The 14,734-nt window shown below is 42.5% G+C and overlaps 1 protein-coding gene across 9 annotated transcripts in view; it reads left to right on the forward strand.

Moving 5' to 3' along the window:
• Positions 1-14,734, forward strand: part of MSRA (methionine sulfoxide reductase A) — a 425,594-nt gene that overhangs the window by 95,115 nt on the left and 315,745 nt on the right. The window contains exon 1 of one of the 9 annotated variants that reach the window (XM_082726899.1): positions 5,337-5,388. The exons of the other annotated variants lie outside the window; for them this stretch is intronic. Coding sequence (XP_082583025.1) covers positions 5,352-5,388 — 37 coding nt within the window. The 5' untranslated portion in view covers positions 5,337-5,351. Of the gene's footprint in view, positions 1-5,336; positions 5,389-14,734 lie in introns of those variants that run through there. 9 annotated transcript variants of the gene reach the window in all.

The following is a 14,734-nucleotide window of genomic DNA, read 5'->3' on the forward strand; positions in this document are numbered from 1 at the left end:
TTTTAAGATCTTAATTGAAAATTAGACATCCTTGGGAACAAAGGAAATACCTTCCTTTTCCTAACCCTGTTCTGATCTTTTATTTTGTGCCTCCTGTAAATTCAGAGAACTTTGTTATATGGAGTGGGAGCTGGAATATTTTGCTGGGACCTGCTTCGACTTCTCCCACGCCCTAAATCAAGAAATTAAGCATGATTTGATCAAAAGAATGATATGAAAGGAAGATTCCCTTTGCCACAATTTTGTTTTGTCCTTTCCTTTCAGGGGAGAGAGGGGCTGAAATGTGCTTAATTATTTGCTACATTTCCCGTGTGTACATATTTATCCCTCATATTATCTGAGACCAACTGAAGAGGGAGTGTTTAGAAAAGAGAGGAAAGCTAATACAAGTTGAAAGTAAGATGCTTGCATCTTAATTTTAAGAGAACACAGAAAGCCAAATGCTTTCAGAAAAGGGCCCCTTCATGGAGTAATTTGCCTGGTATGGCATCACAGTTTGCTGTATAATTTCAGCCCTGTTACTATGGAAACCTGCTTTAGTGTAGCAGTGATTGTTAATCAGGATTTGTCGTTGTTCTCCTTTCATCACGAGGCTCTATATCCTTATGGATTAAATCACAGTTCTCATTGACAATGGCATAGATCAAACATTATTGCCACACATAAAACCCTGGGCCGCTCCCTGTCATTTCCCCCCATTACCAGCAGCCGTGAATGCCAGCTGAAGTCTAACTTCTACAAGGAAATCAAGGCTCCTCTTGGCTCCTCTGCTATCTACCCTCATGACAGAATGCCAAGTAGGGGAGGAAGAGGGCTACTTTCATTTAGACTTGCCTTGCGCCTATGGGAAAAGCAAGCATCATTTCATGTCACTGCCAACCCGCGTCTGCAGATACAAATCCAGGCAGGAAGTTGTTTTCTGTGTGACCTCTGGCTCCTTCTTCAATCCCTTTCCTGTGTTTGCACATCAGGCATTTAACCGAACCCTCTCTGCCCCCTTTTTTTCCCTCGGTGCAGCAGACTTTCCTTTTCTTTCTGATCCGTCTTCTGCATCCCTAGCTGCTGCTTTCCCCTAGGAAGGCTGTGTCAGGCGGGAAGGCCAAGCTGCTTCCCGGAGCTGTTGCGGCTGTGTGGTCATAAACCAGGGAGGCCGAAGGGCAACGGTTTGCTCTTCCCACTTTGGCGAATGGGGTGGTGACAGTATCTGGATTTAGTAGTGACAGTATCGTCTCCGTCTTTACGGAAATCAGTTGAAAGGAATAAGGGAAAGGCGACACTCTAGCTCTAGGGTATTAAGGTTCAGAGCCCATCACCAGTCATAGTGTGCCTTGAGATTGCTAATTGACTTGTTTGGGAGTGAGAACCTTTAAACTGGGGCTGGTTAATACATAGCCTCTGGAGCCAGTCTGCCTGGCTTCCATCTCCAGCTCTCCCTCTCATGAGCTGTGCGACCTTGGCCAGCCCTTTAAGCTTTCTGAGCATCCGCATGAAGAGCAAGAATAATAATAGTACCTACCTCATGGTCTTGACGATTAAATAAGCTAATATTCCTAACATGCTCAGACTAGTGACTGGCACATTCATTGTAAGTGCCGTAGAGGTGTTTGTAAATAAACGAGAAAGAAACAACACTGTGCTTACATGTATTCAAAATATATTCCAGATCGGATTACCCAAATATTAGTGAGGTGTTGAAAACAGCACTCCCCTCCCCCATTCTCATCCCCCCCCTCCCCTTCCTCTCCCTGCTTTCTCTTCTTCATCTCTGCGATGTGCCCAACCCCCACGTATAATTCTGATTGGCTAAATTAATTCTGCAGCATCCTGCTGTGAATAATTATGTTGATCCAGTGTGTATTCTGATGCCTTTTTTTCCCTTTGCCTAAATTATAATGTGACAATTGCGGCTCACAGCTGGCTCATCAGAGGTGGGCAGTTTGGGAATTGGCGCATCTGAATGTGCTTCTCTGTTAACCCTCTGCCTTGATTGCTTAAGACAAGACATATGTAAACCCCATGATTATTGCCATTTGTTTGGACTTTGCAAAGACTCTGCCTTCAAACATAAAGCTGCTGGGTTTGTTTTGGGGGAGGGGGGCATATAGAAGACCCCTCCCCCTCTCTCCTCCCGCACTACCCCCCTTTCCCTTTCAGACAATAAATAGCTGTCAGGCTTATGTCAAGGATGAAATTATAGGTGCACGTGAGGCCTTGATTACATTGTTTTGGAGAGATTGCTATTAGCATACTGAAATGAAGTCTAATTTTTCACTGACGGAGCTGAGTCAAAACTCAAGTGACAGAGGCAGGGCATACAGTGTGAGGAAAGAAAGGTCCGACAGGAGCCCCTGTTCTGTATCGGACAGGCTCTTCTTTATTTAAAACAAACAACAAGAACACAGTAATTAATGTGAAGAACACCTCATTGGAAAAGAAAGGCCAGCTGATCAAGGATGAAATAAGACATTTGGGTTCGATAAGGTTCTTTGTGAAATTACAGTGTGTGATTTTCAAGTGTGTTTAATCCATTTGAAGGCGGCATCTAGATTATTAAGCGTATGTTTTCGCTGAAGAATGTACGGTCTTGATTTTTTTATTTTGCTTGCTGCCTGCATAATTCATTTCGTCCTGCCACATTCCCCCCTCACGCATCCACTGAAGATGCAGGCTTATGATCACCCGATCTGCGGGGTGAGTGCCTTGTTGTACTTCTGCTGTTTATACATTCTGATGATGTGAACATGTGGCTTGTTCATTTTCAAAATCCTTCATTTAAGGAGAAGTTCTTTGCGTGTGGTTTCCCTGAAATGTTTTATGTAATGGTGTGTCATATGATGGCAGATTAATAATTATGTGTTCTTTATTATAACTGTCCCTGCTCTCTGTGGTGGAAATTTAAAAATCACATACACGCACGCGCACACACAGATGCACACACATACCCTCGTGGGGGTATGTGTGTGCATGTGTAAGTGTATGAAGGTTTTGATGCTGCAGGTAACTTGAAAGGTTATTCCATACCACTGTTTTATTATTACTCTTACTGAAGGGGGAAAAATGAAGATTTAGTGTGGAGGGAGTGAGAAGAGGATGTCCTCCCGTTTGAAATCTTGTAACGGTGAAAATTTGTAGGTAGATGCTATTTGTATTTATTTGAAATTTCTATTTTCAGTCCCTCTAAGTACAGGACCAACGCTGTGCTTATAGTGCAGGTTCAGAGGTGGATTAGCAATGGCTCCTGGGGTTCGGGAGTGGGTGGTCTGGACCAGAGCTCTAGTAGAGCAAAGCCTGGTGGGACTGTGGGGTGTCAGCTGATGTTTGCTTTGCCATCTGGCTGTTCAGATGATGCAAAGGTAAATTGAGGAAGAGGAGGGGTCCTTGAAGGTTTAACGGGGGATGCTGTATTCGAAGTGCAGGCAGAATTTGAAACACGGAAATGGGAGAGAAACACCCCGAGCAGAGTGAGACACAGAAGCCAAAGCAGGGAACTAAAGTGGTGAGAGGTCTGGTTTGGCCAGACGCTCTCACCCCTGGTGGTGCTTTTGCATCACCTAACTGGTTATAAAAAACGCCTGCTGCTTGAACTCTATGGAGACAAAAAGTAGATTCGTGGCTTCCTAGGGCAGGGAAGCTGCTCATGAGTATGAGGGTTTCTTCTGGGGAGATGAAAATGTTCTACAGTTGAATGTGGTGATGGTTGCACCACTCTAGATGTGCTAAAAAGCATTGACTTATGTACCTTAAATGGATCAGGTGTATGTTATGTGAATTGTATAGCTCATTAAAACTGTTTAAAAACATTGCTGCTGCCTGGTTCCCATACCAGACCAATGAGAATGGAATCTCAGGCCTTCTGTGACAGGTCCTCAGGTGACTGCTGTCTCAGGTGCCTCCTGGGCGGCAGCCTGGGCTAGATATTAGAGTTCAGGCTGAAGGGAGAGGTGGGCTTTACCTTACAGAGTCTCAAGGGTCATACAACAAGATTTGTGTTTCTGCCAGCAAAGAAGGAGCCATTGTAAGTTTTAAAGTAGGGGCTTGGCACATGTCGCCTTTTTTAAAGCAGCTGCTCACAAATGTATAGAGGATTTCTGGAAGTTTTCTGGAAGTTGGTATGCCTGCAGAGGCTATTGGAGGTTTCCAGGGAAGAGGAGGAGTGACCTCCCCCCCCAGTGGGGCCAATGGGGAGTGGTTGCAGTGATAATGGAAAGGCAGGGGCAATGGAAGAGACCCCCAGGAAGCAGAGCAGGGCCCGGTGACTGCCTGGATGTGGGACCAGCGAGAGAGGGGCTGAGGCAGTTTTCCAGATTGTGTTTCAGGGAGGACAGGGGAGGGAGACCAGATGAAGAGCGGAGAGGTGCAGAGAAGGGCAGGTCTGCAAGAAATGATGTGTAGTTTTGCTCATGCTGGACCGAGGGACCAGTGGTCCATGCACAAGCAGATGTCTGGCAAAGAGTTGGAAATGTGGCTGTAGATCCCAGAAAAGAGGCAGATCACAGAGCCTCGGGAGTTTGCCTACAGGAGCTTTGGTCAATCTGCTTCCATAATGGCTCACTCACCTGGCTGTTGGCAGGAGGGCCCAGACCCTTATGATTTGGCTTTCACTGTTGGCTGCTGGAATAGTCTCACAACATGGCAGCTAGCTCCCCTGGAGTGAGTTACCCCAAGTCAGGCAAGCGAGAGGGTGAAACAGAAGTCTATATCTTTTGTGACTCAGCCTGGGAAGTGATATCCCGTTGCTTCTGCAGGATGCTCCCTGTTATCCAGATCAGGGTGATGCAGGGTCAGAGGTGAATGCATGAGGTCATGAGAACCCAGGCCCACTGGGGGGCTTTCTGGATACTGGCTACCACACCCTGATTCCTGGCACTACCAAATAGTAAAAAAAACAAAAACCCAAACCAAACAGATAGTGTGGTCACTGACACTGGAATGTCTGTGAAGGGAAGGGCCATCAGACGCAAGGCAGATACAAGCTCAAGTTCAAGGAAGCAGGTGCTGTCTGGAGGATTTGTTCACTCACTCAACATTCAGGGGCTCCCCTGTGTGTCAGAGGTGGGGAAGCAGAATGTACAAGGTTCTGACTCTCTGGGCTGTCCCTCATGGGAGTTTGCTGTCTCCTGACTCTGAGGGGCCAGACGGTGGGACAGAGAGATTCCTAGACCCCAACAGTTGCCCCAGGGCCATGCCATGGTGCAGAGCTTCAGAGGGAGGTCGTATGATTTGGAGGGAACTGAAAAAGGAAGTAAGTTTTTGCATCCTCTAAAACATTGCTGCCAGTGCCCAAACATCTTGTCATATTGCCAGGTGACTTCATTAAGGACGTTGCCACAGAGGCCACCAGGAAGGGCTGCATGAGTGATCCCACGCCAACATTAGATCTAAGCCCAGGTAAGCCAAGAATGAGGGTGGGAGTGGAGAGAAAGGAATCTTTTCTGCTCTGCAGCATATTTGATTTTACACCATGAAGGTGGAAAGGTGGAAAGTCTTTTTTAGAATAAGGGTTACAGATAATATTCTATTTCTGGGAACACAGGGATAAGGTGTACCTTCTTAAATAGTGTGGCTTCTGATCCATTAAAAAGTGCGTTAAAATTTATTCCCTAAAGAAATTCACCCTATTTTAACTGTGGGGTTGGGGCTGAAGAGGTTTTTTTTTTTTTTTTTTCCCTTCAGAAATGGCAAATGTTGCTTTTAAAATTAAGAAGATTAATTTAATTGTATTGAAAAAAATAGTGAGTTCTAGATCTTTAGTTTGATTATAATTTGGGAAGATGAGGAAGGGTTATTAAGGAAAAGCTGACATGGAGAAGCTGAAGACTAAGAGTGAGTCTCAGAGAGAGGACTTTGCATTCCTGAGGAGCAAGGAAGCAGGTGGCCCCAGAGTATATTTGCTGATGGTAAATTGTTGTCTACACCAACTCCTGTCCAGCCTGGTCTATATCCTTAGAGCTCCTTTAGTCCTTCTCTCAATGGAAGGAGGGCTCCCCTTAGCTGCCACATCAACACTTCTCTAACACTTGCTGATTACCCACCCCCCCACCCCTCACCCCCAGCCATTTTTACAAAGAGAGAGGAAGCCTTGTGTAGGCTGACATTTTGACCGCATTGTTCGATTTTCATTGTATTTAGTATGTAGCTAGCTTCTGTTTGAGGACAGTGATACTTGGCTTTCCATTTATGATGGTGGCATGGAGTTCTCTTTGGAAAAATAAATGGATATACATCTGAAGGGTGGTCTACATGAAAGATATTATGTAACTAATATTGCAGCTCACAGAAATCGTGAAGGTGGTGGTGAAATGACTAACAATTAGGAAGCGTTGCCAGAAGGCATGTTAGTTTGGCTTTGATTTATTTAGTCAAAAAACTGGTTGTCTTAGCCATCTTGGGCCCACTGTAACATAGTAGCACAGACTGGGCAGCTTAAACAACAGACATTAATTCCTCTCCCTCCTGGAGGCTGGGAAGTCCAAGATCAAGGGGCTGGCATGGTCTGGTTCCTGGTAAGGGCCCTCTTCTGGTTCACAGATGGCCACCATCTCTCTGTGTCCTCACATGGCAAGAGACTTCTGGTCTCTTCCTCTTCTTGAAAGGACACTAATCCCATCTTGGGGGACCTACCCACAAGACTTCGTCTAAACCTAATCACCTCCCAAAGCCCCAGCAACTAATACCATTACAGTGGGGGCCAGGGCTTCGGCATATGACTTTTTTGCGAGCGGGGGTGAATACAAACATTGAGGTCGTAGCATGGATGTTGTGATATCTTTGTGTCATGGGAAATGGCACCCTGTCAAGCAGTGCTATATAGCTGGCGTCCTCACATCTTGGGTGTGTGGCTGCTGACAGAGCATTCAGCCTCAGTCTCCACATCTCTGAAGTGGGATTGTAACACCTGTTCCTCTTGCCTCATGGGAGTGTGGGGAGACCCAAATGAAATCATATTTGTTCAGCTTGTGTCACTTAAGGCTGGGAAAATGACCCTCGTTTAACTGGCTTTTCATTATGCCAGGTGACTGTTGAATAAGTTGTTTTATGTTTTTATAAAAGTTTGGACAGAACCTCAAATAACACTTTAGAATAAGATCAAATGTTACAGTGTAGTTTTGTCTTCTTGATTTTAAGATGGTAATATTGATCTCTAGGATCAACTCAGGTTCATGCAAATGAAGAAAGAGTAATGGCCACCCCTCTTCCTCGCCCTACCCCCGACTTAACTTTTTCTATGGTTCCCTTTGCAGTCTGGCCAATCATATATCTTCTCTCTCCATTCTTTAAGTTTATTAAATTAGGAATTTATTGACACTTGTTTTTGTTTTTGTAAAAACAGTTCTGGATTTGGGGGCATGTCTCTAAAATATATGTTATGTGCAGCTGTGGCCAGGGAGCGGGCAGGCTGCTCTTTCCTGTGCTCTGGGGAGGGTGAAGAGTGGAGATTTTTTGTCCACATTTGTTAAACGAGTCACCTCTTTCTTCCGTCACAGCTGCCTCTGACTTCCCACTCTGTGCTGAGTGACAGGAGAAAGGAAGGCAGAGAAAAAGTCCCAGCAGGGCAAGCACAGGGCCTTTTTTTCTGGTAGCATCTGGCTGCCCTCTGGAAAATACGGGAACAACCTTTTCCATGCCCACAAGTTGGGGCAGCCCTTGGCTACTGTGTTCTCTGGGACGTGCTAGGTGTTTCTGGAACCTGGTAGGTGAAGGAGAGCTCGGTCTGTAGCAGCAATTTTGCTGATGGACAGACAGGCAGGATTTTACACTGAGCCCATATTATTCATGATTACTTCTTCTGAGTTGGGGATTTATTTATTTATTTATGTATTTATGTATTTGTTTATGTACTGTAGGGAAAGCAGTTTTAAAAAAAAACACTGAGGTTTTTGCCACCTTCCTCTGTCAATTTAGAAATAGTAATACGCAGTCTGTTGGTAAGTGCTATGATTTTCTAGTGGATATAGTTAAACCACCATGGGAGGCTTTACCCCTCTTAGATTATGATTACTCTGTTGGGTTGGGGAAAAGGGTGCCCTAATGATACAGGAATGCTTTAATAAAAAGGTTCAATTTAATACTGAGGGAATGCCTAGAGCTGACTAAAAATGCAGAAAAGCCCTCTCAGTGAGTAATCTGCAAAGAGGGAAAAATGGAGCTCGAGGTGGCTTTTAGGATGTCCTTTGTCCTCATGGCTTCTCAAAGCTCTTTTCAGATGAAGGAAGTGGCTGACACAGAGATGTGGCTAATTACATCTGTGAAGGGAGTGAAACAGTGCGACCAGCTCGGAGCAAAGACCAGAGCAACTTTAGAGAGAAAATCAGTCTGTCATATTTGTACAAATATGTGCACTTCCATGATAATTACCATAGTCATTGTTTACTATTGCTACACTATATTAATTATCTATTCAATGATAATTAAATACATAATTCTCAACATCATCCCCAAACAAATTACCTTTTATCAATTGAAACAAACCAATTAAAAATTTCAAAATGCAACCATGTAATCAACAGCTTAATACATGTTAATTATGACCAAAATTTCAATTAATGTGTTAATATATGACCTCAAATCTCCAGAAACAAACAACGCAAAAAGCAGCCTCACATAGCAATTATGGCCTCATTTGATTGACAGATATCTGTGAGTTTGTTTTTGTGTCTGACTTGGTAATTTGACTTATATCAAAAAAGCCGGCCTATTCTCTCGGCTGCTCTGAAGCCTCTGTGTAAAAAGCACACAAGAGTTGAAAACACACTGCTGCTGTCCTCTCCTCAGCTCCTGCATTGTCTCTTTCCTGCACTGCTCTGTAGCCGTTCTTCTTTACAGAGTCGTTTCAGCTGCCTCACGAGCCTGTAGAGTTGTGTAGCACAGACTGTCATCCCTTCATTTTATGGATGGGTAAAGTGTGGCACGGGCAGTTCATGCAACACACTGGTGGGGGTGATTTCAAGGAGCGCAGGGCAACATGGACGGGGTGTGTTTGGAGGGCAGGGCTGGCAAGACGTGGTGGTATTGTTCTAGTTGGGGGCCATGATGGGGAAGATCAGAGCCGGGAGGAATCGTGCCTCCCTATGAGGGTGTCGGGAAGGGCCTCATGGGGGCTTGGTGGATGGAAAGGAGTTAGACAGGAAGAGATTGGGGTAGAGAATGTTCTAGCAGAAGGAACAGGTTAGAGTTTTTGTGTGGGGTCAGGACACAAGTTTGACTAGGACTGAGAGTCACCGGAGACAAGCGATGGTGAGATAAGTTAGACCGGGAAGATTATCAATCTTATTTCTTACTCTGTCTGTGCTGCTTGGTGAGAAGATTGTGTTCCACCTGAAGTCAAGGACAAGGTCATTTACAAGGTTACCTGGCATTTTTATCTGCTTTAAATTTGTAACATAACTTCACACATTGGGGTTCCATCACTTGACCATTATTTCCTTGGTGTCTTATGACCAACTCATTGTAAGACTTTGTTTTATGCAAAAGAGGACTGGGGATGCTTCTAAAATAGTTCTTTTAGAAAAAAATTTTAATGGATGTATTTATTTTGAGAGAGAGAGAGTGGGGGGAGGGTTGGAGGGAGAAGGAGAGAGTGGGCTCTCTGCCGAATGTGGACCCCCCCCCCCAAACTCAGAGCTTGATCCCAGGACCCTGAGATCATGACTTGAGGCAAAATCAAGAGGCATACATTTAACCTACTCGGCTACCCAGGCACCCCTTAAATTTTTTTATGCCCAATGTTGGGCTCAAACTCATGACCCTAAGATAAAAAATTGCGTGCTTTACCAATTAAGCCAGCCAGGCCCCTCTAAAATATTTCTTTTAAAAAAGAATATGTATATATCTCCACTCTGAAACATGGCTCCCTTAGCTGCCCTGGTAATTTTATTACGAGCTCTTAAGTTGTGAGCATATTTTTTGTGTGTTGAAGTGGAAATCCCCTTGGAAATTCAGCAAATTGGACTTCAGTTTGGAAAGGATAGATGAAGAATAGAAATCTCTGTGTGTAAATAAATGTGTATATGTGTGTGTATAGAAATATGATCTACATACACATATATAAACACATATGCATATGTATGTGTATATGAAATAAAATTAGATTGAATCATAAAAATATAAATATGTCAAATGTAGAATCTATTAGAGAAGGAGTTTGTTTTTATGACTCAGAGAGGAGGTGTAATAAAGAGGTATTTTTAAGACTAAGAACTAGTGTGTGTCAATTTCTTTTTGCCCAAGTCCTCATCTTCTTGACAGGAAGATGAGTCACTGGATTGGAATCATAAGGCTGTAAAGAATCCTGGTGCAAATTTATTTCAGGCTGGGTATTTAGAAACATTGGCTAAATCAGTGCTTGGGTATTTGGGTGGGCTGGGCAATCATCAAAACAAATATTTCTCTTCAATTTTTCAGATTCTGTGGATCTCCTGCTGAGTACAGAAGTTATCTGTTTTTTAAAAAATATATTATTTATAAAGAGGTAATACTATCTGTACGTTTTGAAGGAGGTTGTTAAAAATGAGTGGAGGAGCATAAACACCCATGTTCGTAATAGCGTGATTCACAATAACCAAAATGCAGAAACAACCCAGATGTCCACTGATGGATGAATAAATTTTTAAAAATGTGATATGTACATACAGTGGAATATTATTCAGTCTTAAAAAAGGACATTCTGCCACATGCTACAACATGAAAGGACCTTGAGAACATTGTGTTAACTGAAATAAGTCAATCACAAGAGGGTAAATACTCTAGGATCCATGTCCATGAGTTTTCTGGAATTGTCAAATCCCCAGGGGCAGGAAATAGAATGGGGGCTGCCAGGATTGGGGGGAAGGGGGAGTGGGGAGTTTGTGTTTCCTGGGGACAGAGTTTCAGTTTGGGAAGACAAGACAATTCTAGAGATAGTGGGCGCTGAGGGTTACACAGCAACGCAAGCATACCTAATGCCGCTGCCCTGCACACTTCAGAATGGTTAAGATGGTCGATTTCAAGTTACATATATTTCATCACAATTTAAAGAATGAGTGGAGGATTTTATTTAGAACGTGGAAAGCAGAAGCCTGAGAAATTGGCATGGCCAGACTGTTGCCTGCCACAGAAACACTGATGAGCCATGAGGTGAGGCAGGAAGGCAATGAGGCTTTCTTCCAACTGAATTGTTCTTTCCACCAAGTCTTCCACCTTCATTTCTGTCCTCATAACTAATCTTGTCTTTCTTACTTACCCACTGTGTACATTTCTCCTTTCACCTCTCCATTTGCTCAGGCTATTTTTACCTCCTCACCTTTACTCTTCTTTACCCTTGGAGAACGCTCACACCAGCATCTTTCTTCTTCCAGGCTTCTAGTCTCTTTTTCTCTTTTTTAAGGCACAAGATCAACAGTAGGGGTAAAGATCTAGTGACGACTCTTTTTGGCTGAAAGGTAGGGTTTTGATGTTGGTCACTTCCCACAGCGACAGCAGTCAATAGCACAGAGAGAATGTTGCTGACCGTCAGAAGAGCACATTAAATGCTTTGGCTACTTTTCCCATAATGGAGAGTGTGATGTGGTGTTCCTAAATATAGTTCTGGAAGAAGCAAGTGGAGAAAGAGGACGTGAAATTCGTTTTGAATCTTGTAGTCTCAATTTCAATCTAAAATTCATTTCATTTAGGATCAAAGTTTTAGGATACTTCTTGTTGATTACAAATTATTGAGATGTTTAACATCATGCAGAGAGAAACACAACAATGGTGCTTTGACCATTTCCATGTGTGTAGTCAGTGGCTGATAATCTAAGTTAAACCCATGCAAGTCTGGACTTTCAGAGATGGGGAGGAGATGAAGTACTAGTCTGGGATCCTCAACAGATAATGTAGGTTTTATCTGTTGAAAGTAGAATGCAAGGAAGGGTCAGATCTGATCTTCTTGAGGGATGAGAAGTGGTCAAAACACATTTACTAATTTCATCTCAATGGGTGGGGGTACTTGCTTTCAAATCTTGCAGAGGAATAGCCATCTTACCAAGGTTACAGTAGATGTGACCACCCAATTAAAAGCACTAGGTAGTAAGATACTACTAAAATCTGCTTCAATAAAATGTAAGTCTTCAAGGCCATATTTATGTTTTATGGGAACAATAAATTCTATTTTAAATAGAACAAGTTCACTTCTTGTGAAGTAATGTTAAAGCATGGGTCAAACCTGTTAATTGTTGGAAGATCATCTTAAGAAAATTACTTAACGTATTGAAAAAGATTTTAATTTTTTTTTTCTTGAAAATAGTGATCCATTATTTCTATGGAAATTGGGACCATGGTCTTTAAACGTTCTGCAATGTTGATTTACAAAAGCTTAACATTATCTATTTAAATACCACAGATACTGTAAAGCTTAGCGTGAAGGCTAATTTTAATAGAGTTTGATTCTTATATATTATCTTAAATTCACATTTGGAGAGAACAAGCTAATTTTACGATTAACAGAATCATTAAGATCTTTTTATTCTAATCTTACCAAAGGGTCCTGTATTTAAAAAGTTATATCCATACTGGATATAGTCTAATGACAAAAGGAAGTATAAAGAAACATTGAAGTTTGTTTGTTTGTTTGTTTTTAGTAGGTTTGTGTTGGTAGAGATATTAGTGATTAAACTCAGAATGTATTTTGTTCCTAGTTAAGAGAGAGGAGGGGTGGCTGGATGGTGCAGTCGGTTAAGCATCCCACTTTTGGTTTCTGCTCAGGTCATAATCTCTGGGTTGTGATCTCAGGGTTATGAGACTGAGCCCCATACTGAGCCCTGCATCAAGCCCTGCATTGGGCTTTGCACTCAGCAGGGCGTCTGCTTGAGATTCCCTCTCCCTCTGTGCCACCCCCTCCCCAGCACATTCTTTCTCTCTAAAGTAAATAAATCTTTAAAAAGAAAAAAGAGAATAAATGTGTAAATATAATGGTGTTTGGGGATCAGAATTTTACTGTGGGTGAAGGAGGGACACAAATATGGAAAAGGGGGAATGTGAGGAAGGATCTCATGGTATTAGTTTTGAGTTAAGATTTAAACCCAATTCTGTCTGACTCTGGGTTGTTGTTGTTGTTGTTTTTTACATAATCATCTTAGAACATCAGGCTGCTGGTACCTGAAAGTAAATGTCAAATAGTCTCTAAAGCGAAGACATATTTTGAGAAAATTCATGGTAGTAAAGACCAAGTTAATACTTCCCTGAATTGTGTGCTACTTGAGTTTGAGGAAGTGGACATTGGAAATGGAGTTGTACTGGGATTAAGTATTTCTGGCACTAGGGGGTGCATGGGTGGCTAAGTCCGTTGAGCATCTGGTTCTTGGTTCCATCTGGGTTCAAGATGGCGGAAGGGTTGTGGAATCCATCCGTATCTGGAGACCGCACTGGGCTCCAGGATGATCAGCAGGGAGTCTGCTTGAGATTATCTCCCTCTACCCCTCACCCCATGAATGCATGGGCATGCATGTGATCGCTCGCTCTCTCTCTCAAATAAATAAGTAAAACTTACAAGAAAAAAAAAAAAAGAAGCCTTGCTGCAAGTTTCAGTTCTGTCTCTGTCTAACAGTGTGGCATGGGGCCTTAGTTTTCTTGGATATAATCACTGGTTGGTCCAGTTGATATGTCTGTTGATTTGAGGAATTAAAATAGCTTGATACTTGTACAGAATTTCTAAAAAGATGACTGTGGCTGAAATAAGGTTTAGAGGTGAGGCTGATGAGGAGGGCTTAGGAGTACACAGTGGTGAGAAATGGCTGCAGAGAGATGTAGGTCTTGGCTGGTTAGGGGTCTGGAAGCCATCTCTTGGAGTTCCCATTAATTACAGGCCAAACGATAGTTCTTGTGTGTGTGTGTGTGTGTGTGTGTGTTTCCCCACTCTGAAAATTTAATAGTCATTCTATAATATCATTTAATATTAAAGACAGAGTAAAATTTTCCCCACTTACACTTTGTTCAAGTCAGGATCTAAAGAAGGGCCTTATAATGCAATGGGTTGGTAAGTCTCTCTCTTTCTTCCCAGTCCTTCCCTCTCTTTAATAACAGCTTTACTGAGACATAATTCATGTACTACACATTTCACCTATTAAATTATACAATGCAATGGCACACTGTTGTGCAACCATCATCACAATCAATTTTAGAACATTTCATCACCCCAGAAAGAAACCCTGTACTTGCTTATAGTCATTCTTCATTTCCTTTCAATGAACCCCTAACCCTAGGCAAATACTACTCTATTTTCTGTCTTTGTGGATTTGTCAACTGGAGACATTTCATATAAATGAAATGAAATCATATAATATGTGGTCTTTTGGCATCTTTCACTTGTGTAAGTTTTCAGGACTCATCCATGTTGTAGCATATGTCAGTACATTATTTCTTATTATTAATGAATAATAGTCCATTGATGGACATTGGAGTTGTTTCTACTTTTTGTCTATTATGAATAATGCTGCTGTGATCATTTGCATACAAGATTTTGCGTGGACATTTGCTTTAATTTCTCTTGTATATGTCTAGGAATGGACTGGCTGGGTCCTGTGGTAACTCTATGTTTAACATTTTGAGGAGCTGTTGGACTGTTTTCCTGCACTATTTTATAGTTCCACCAGCATGGTGTTCCATCAGCAGAAGGGTCCACTTTCCACATCCTAACCAACATTTGTTACTGCCTGTCTTTGTTGTTAAAGGCATCCTAGTGGCAGTGAGGTGGTACCTCATCTTAATATTGGGTGGATATGAG

Source organism: Mustela nivalis (assembly GCF_964662115.1).
Source record: "Mustela nivalis genome assembly, chromosome: 4".
Taxonomy (NCBI): domain Eukaryota; kingdom Metazoa; phylum Chordata; class Mammalia; order Carnivora; family Mustelidae; genus Mustela; species Mustela nivalis.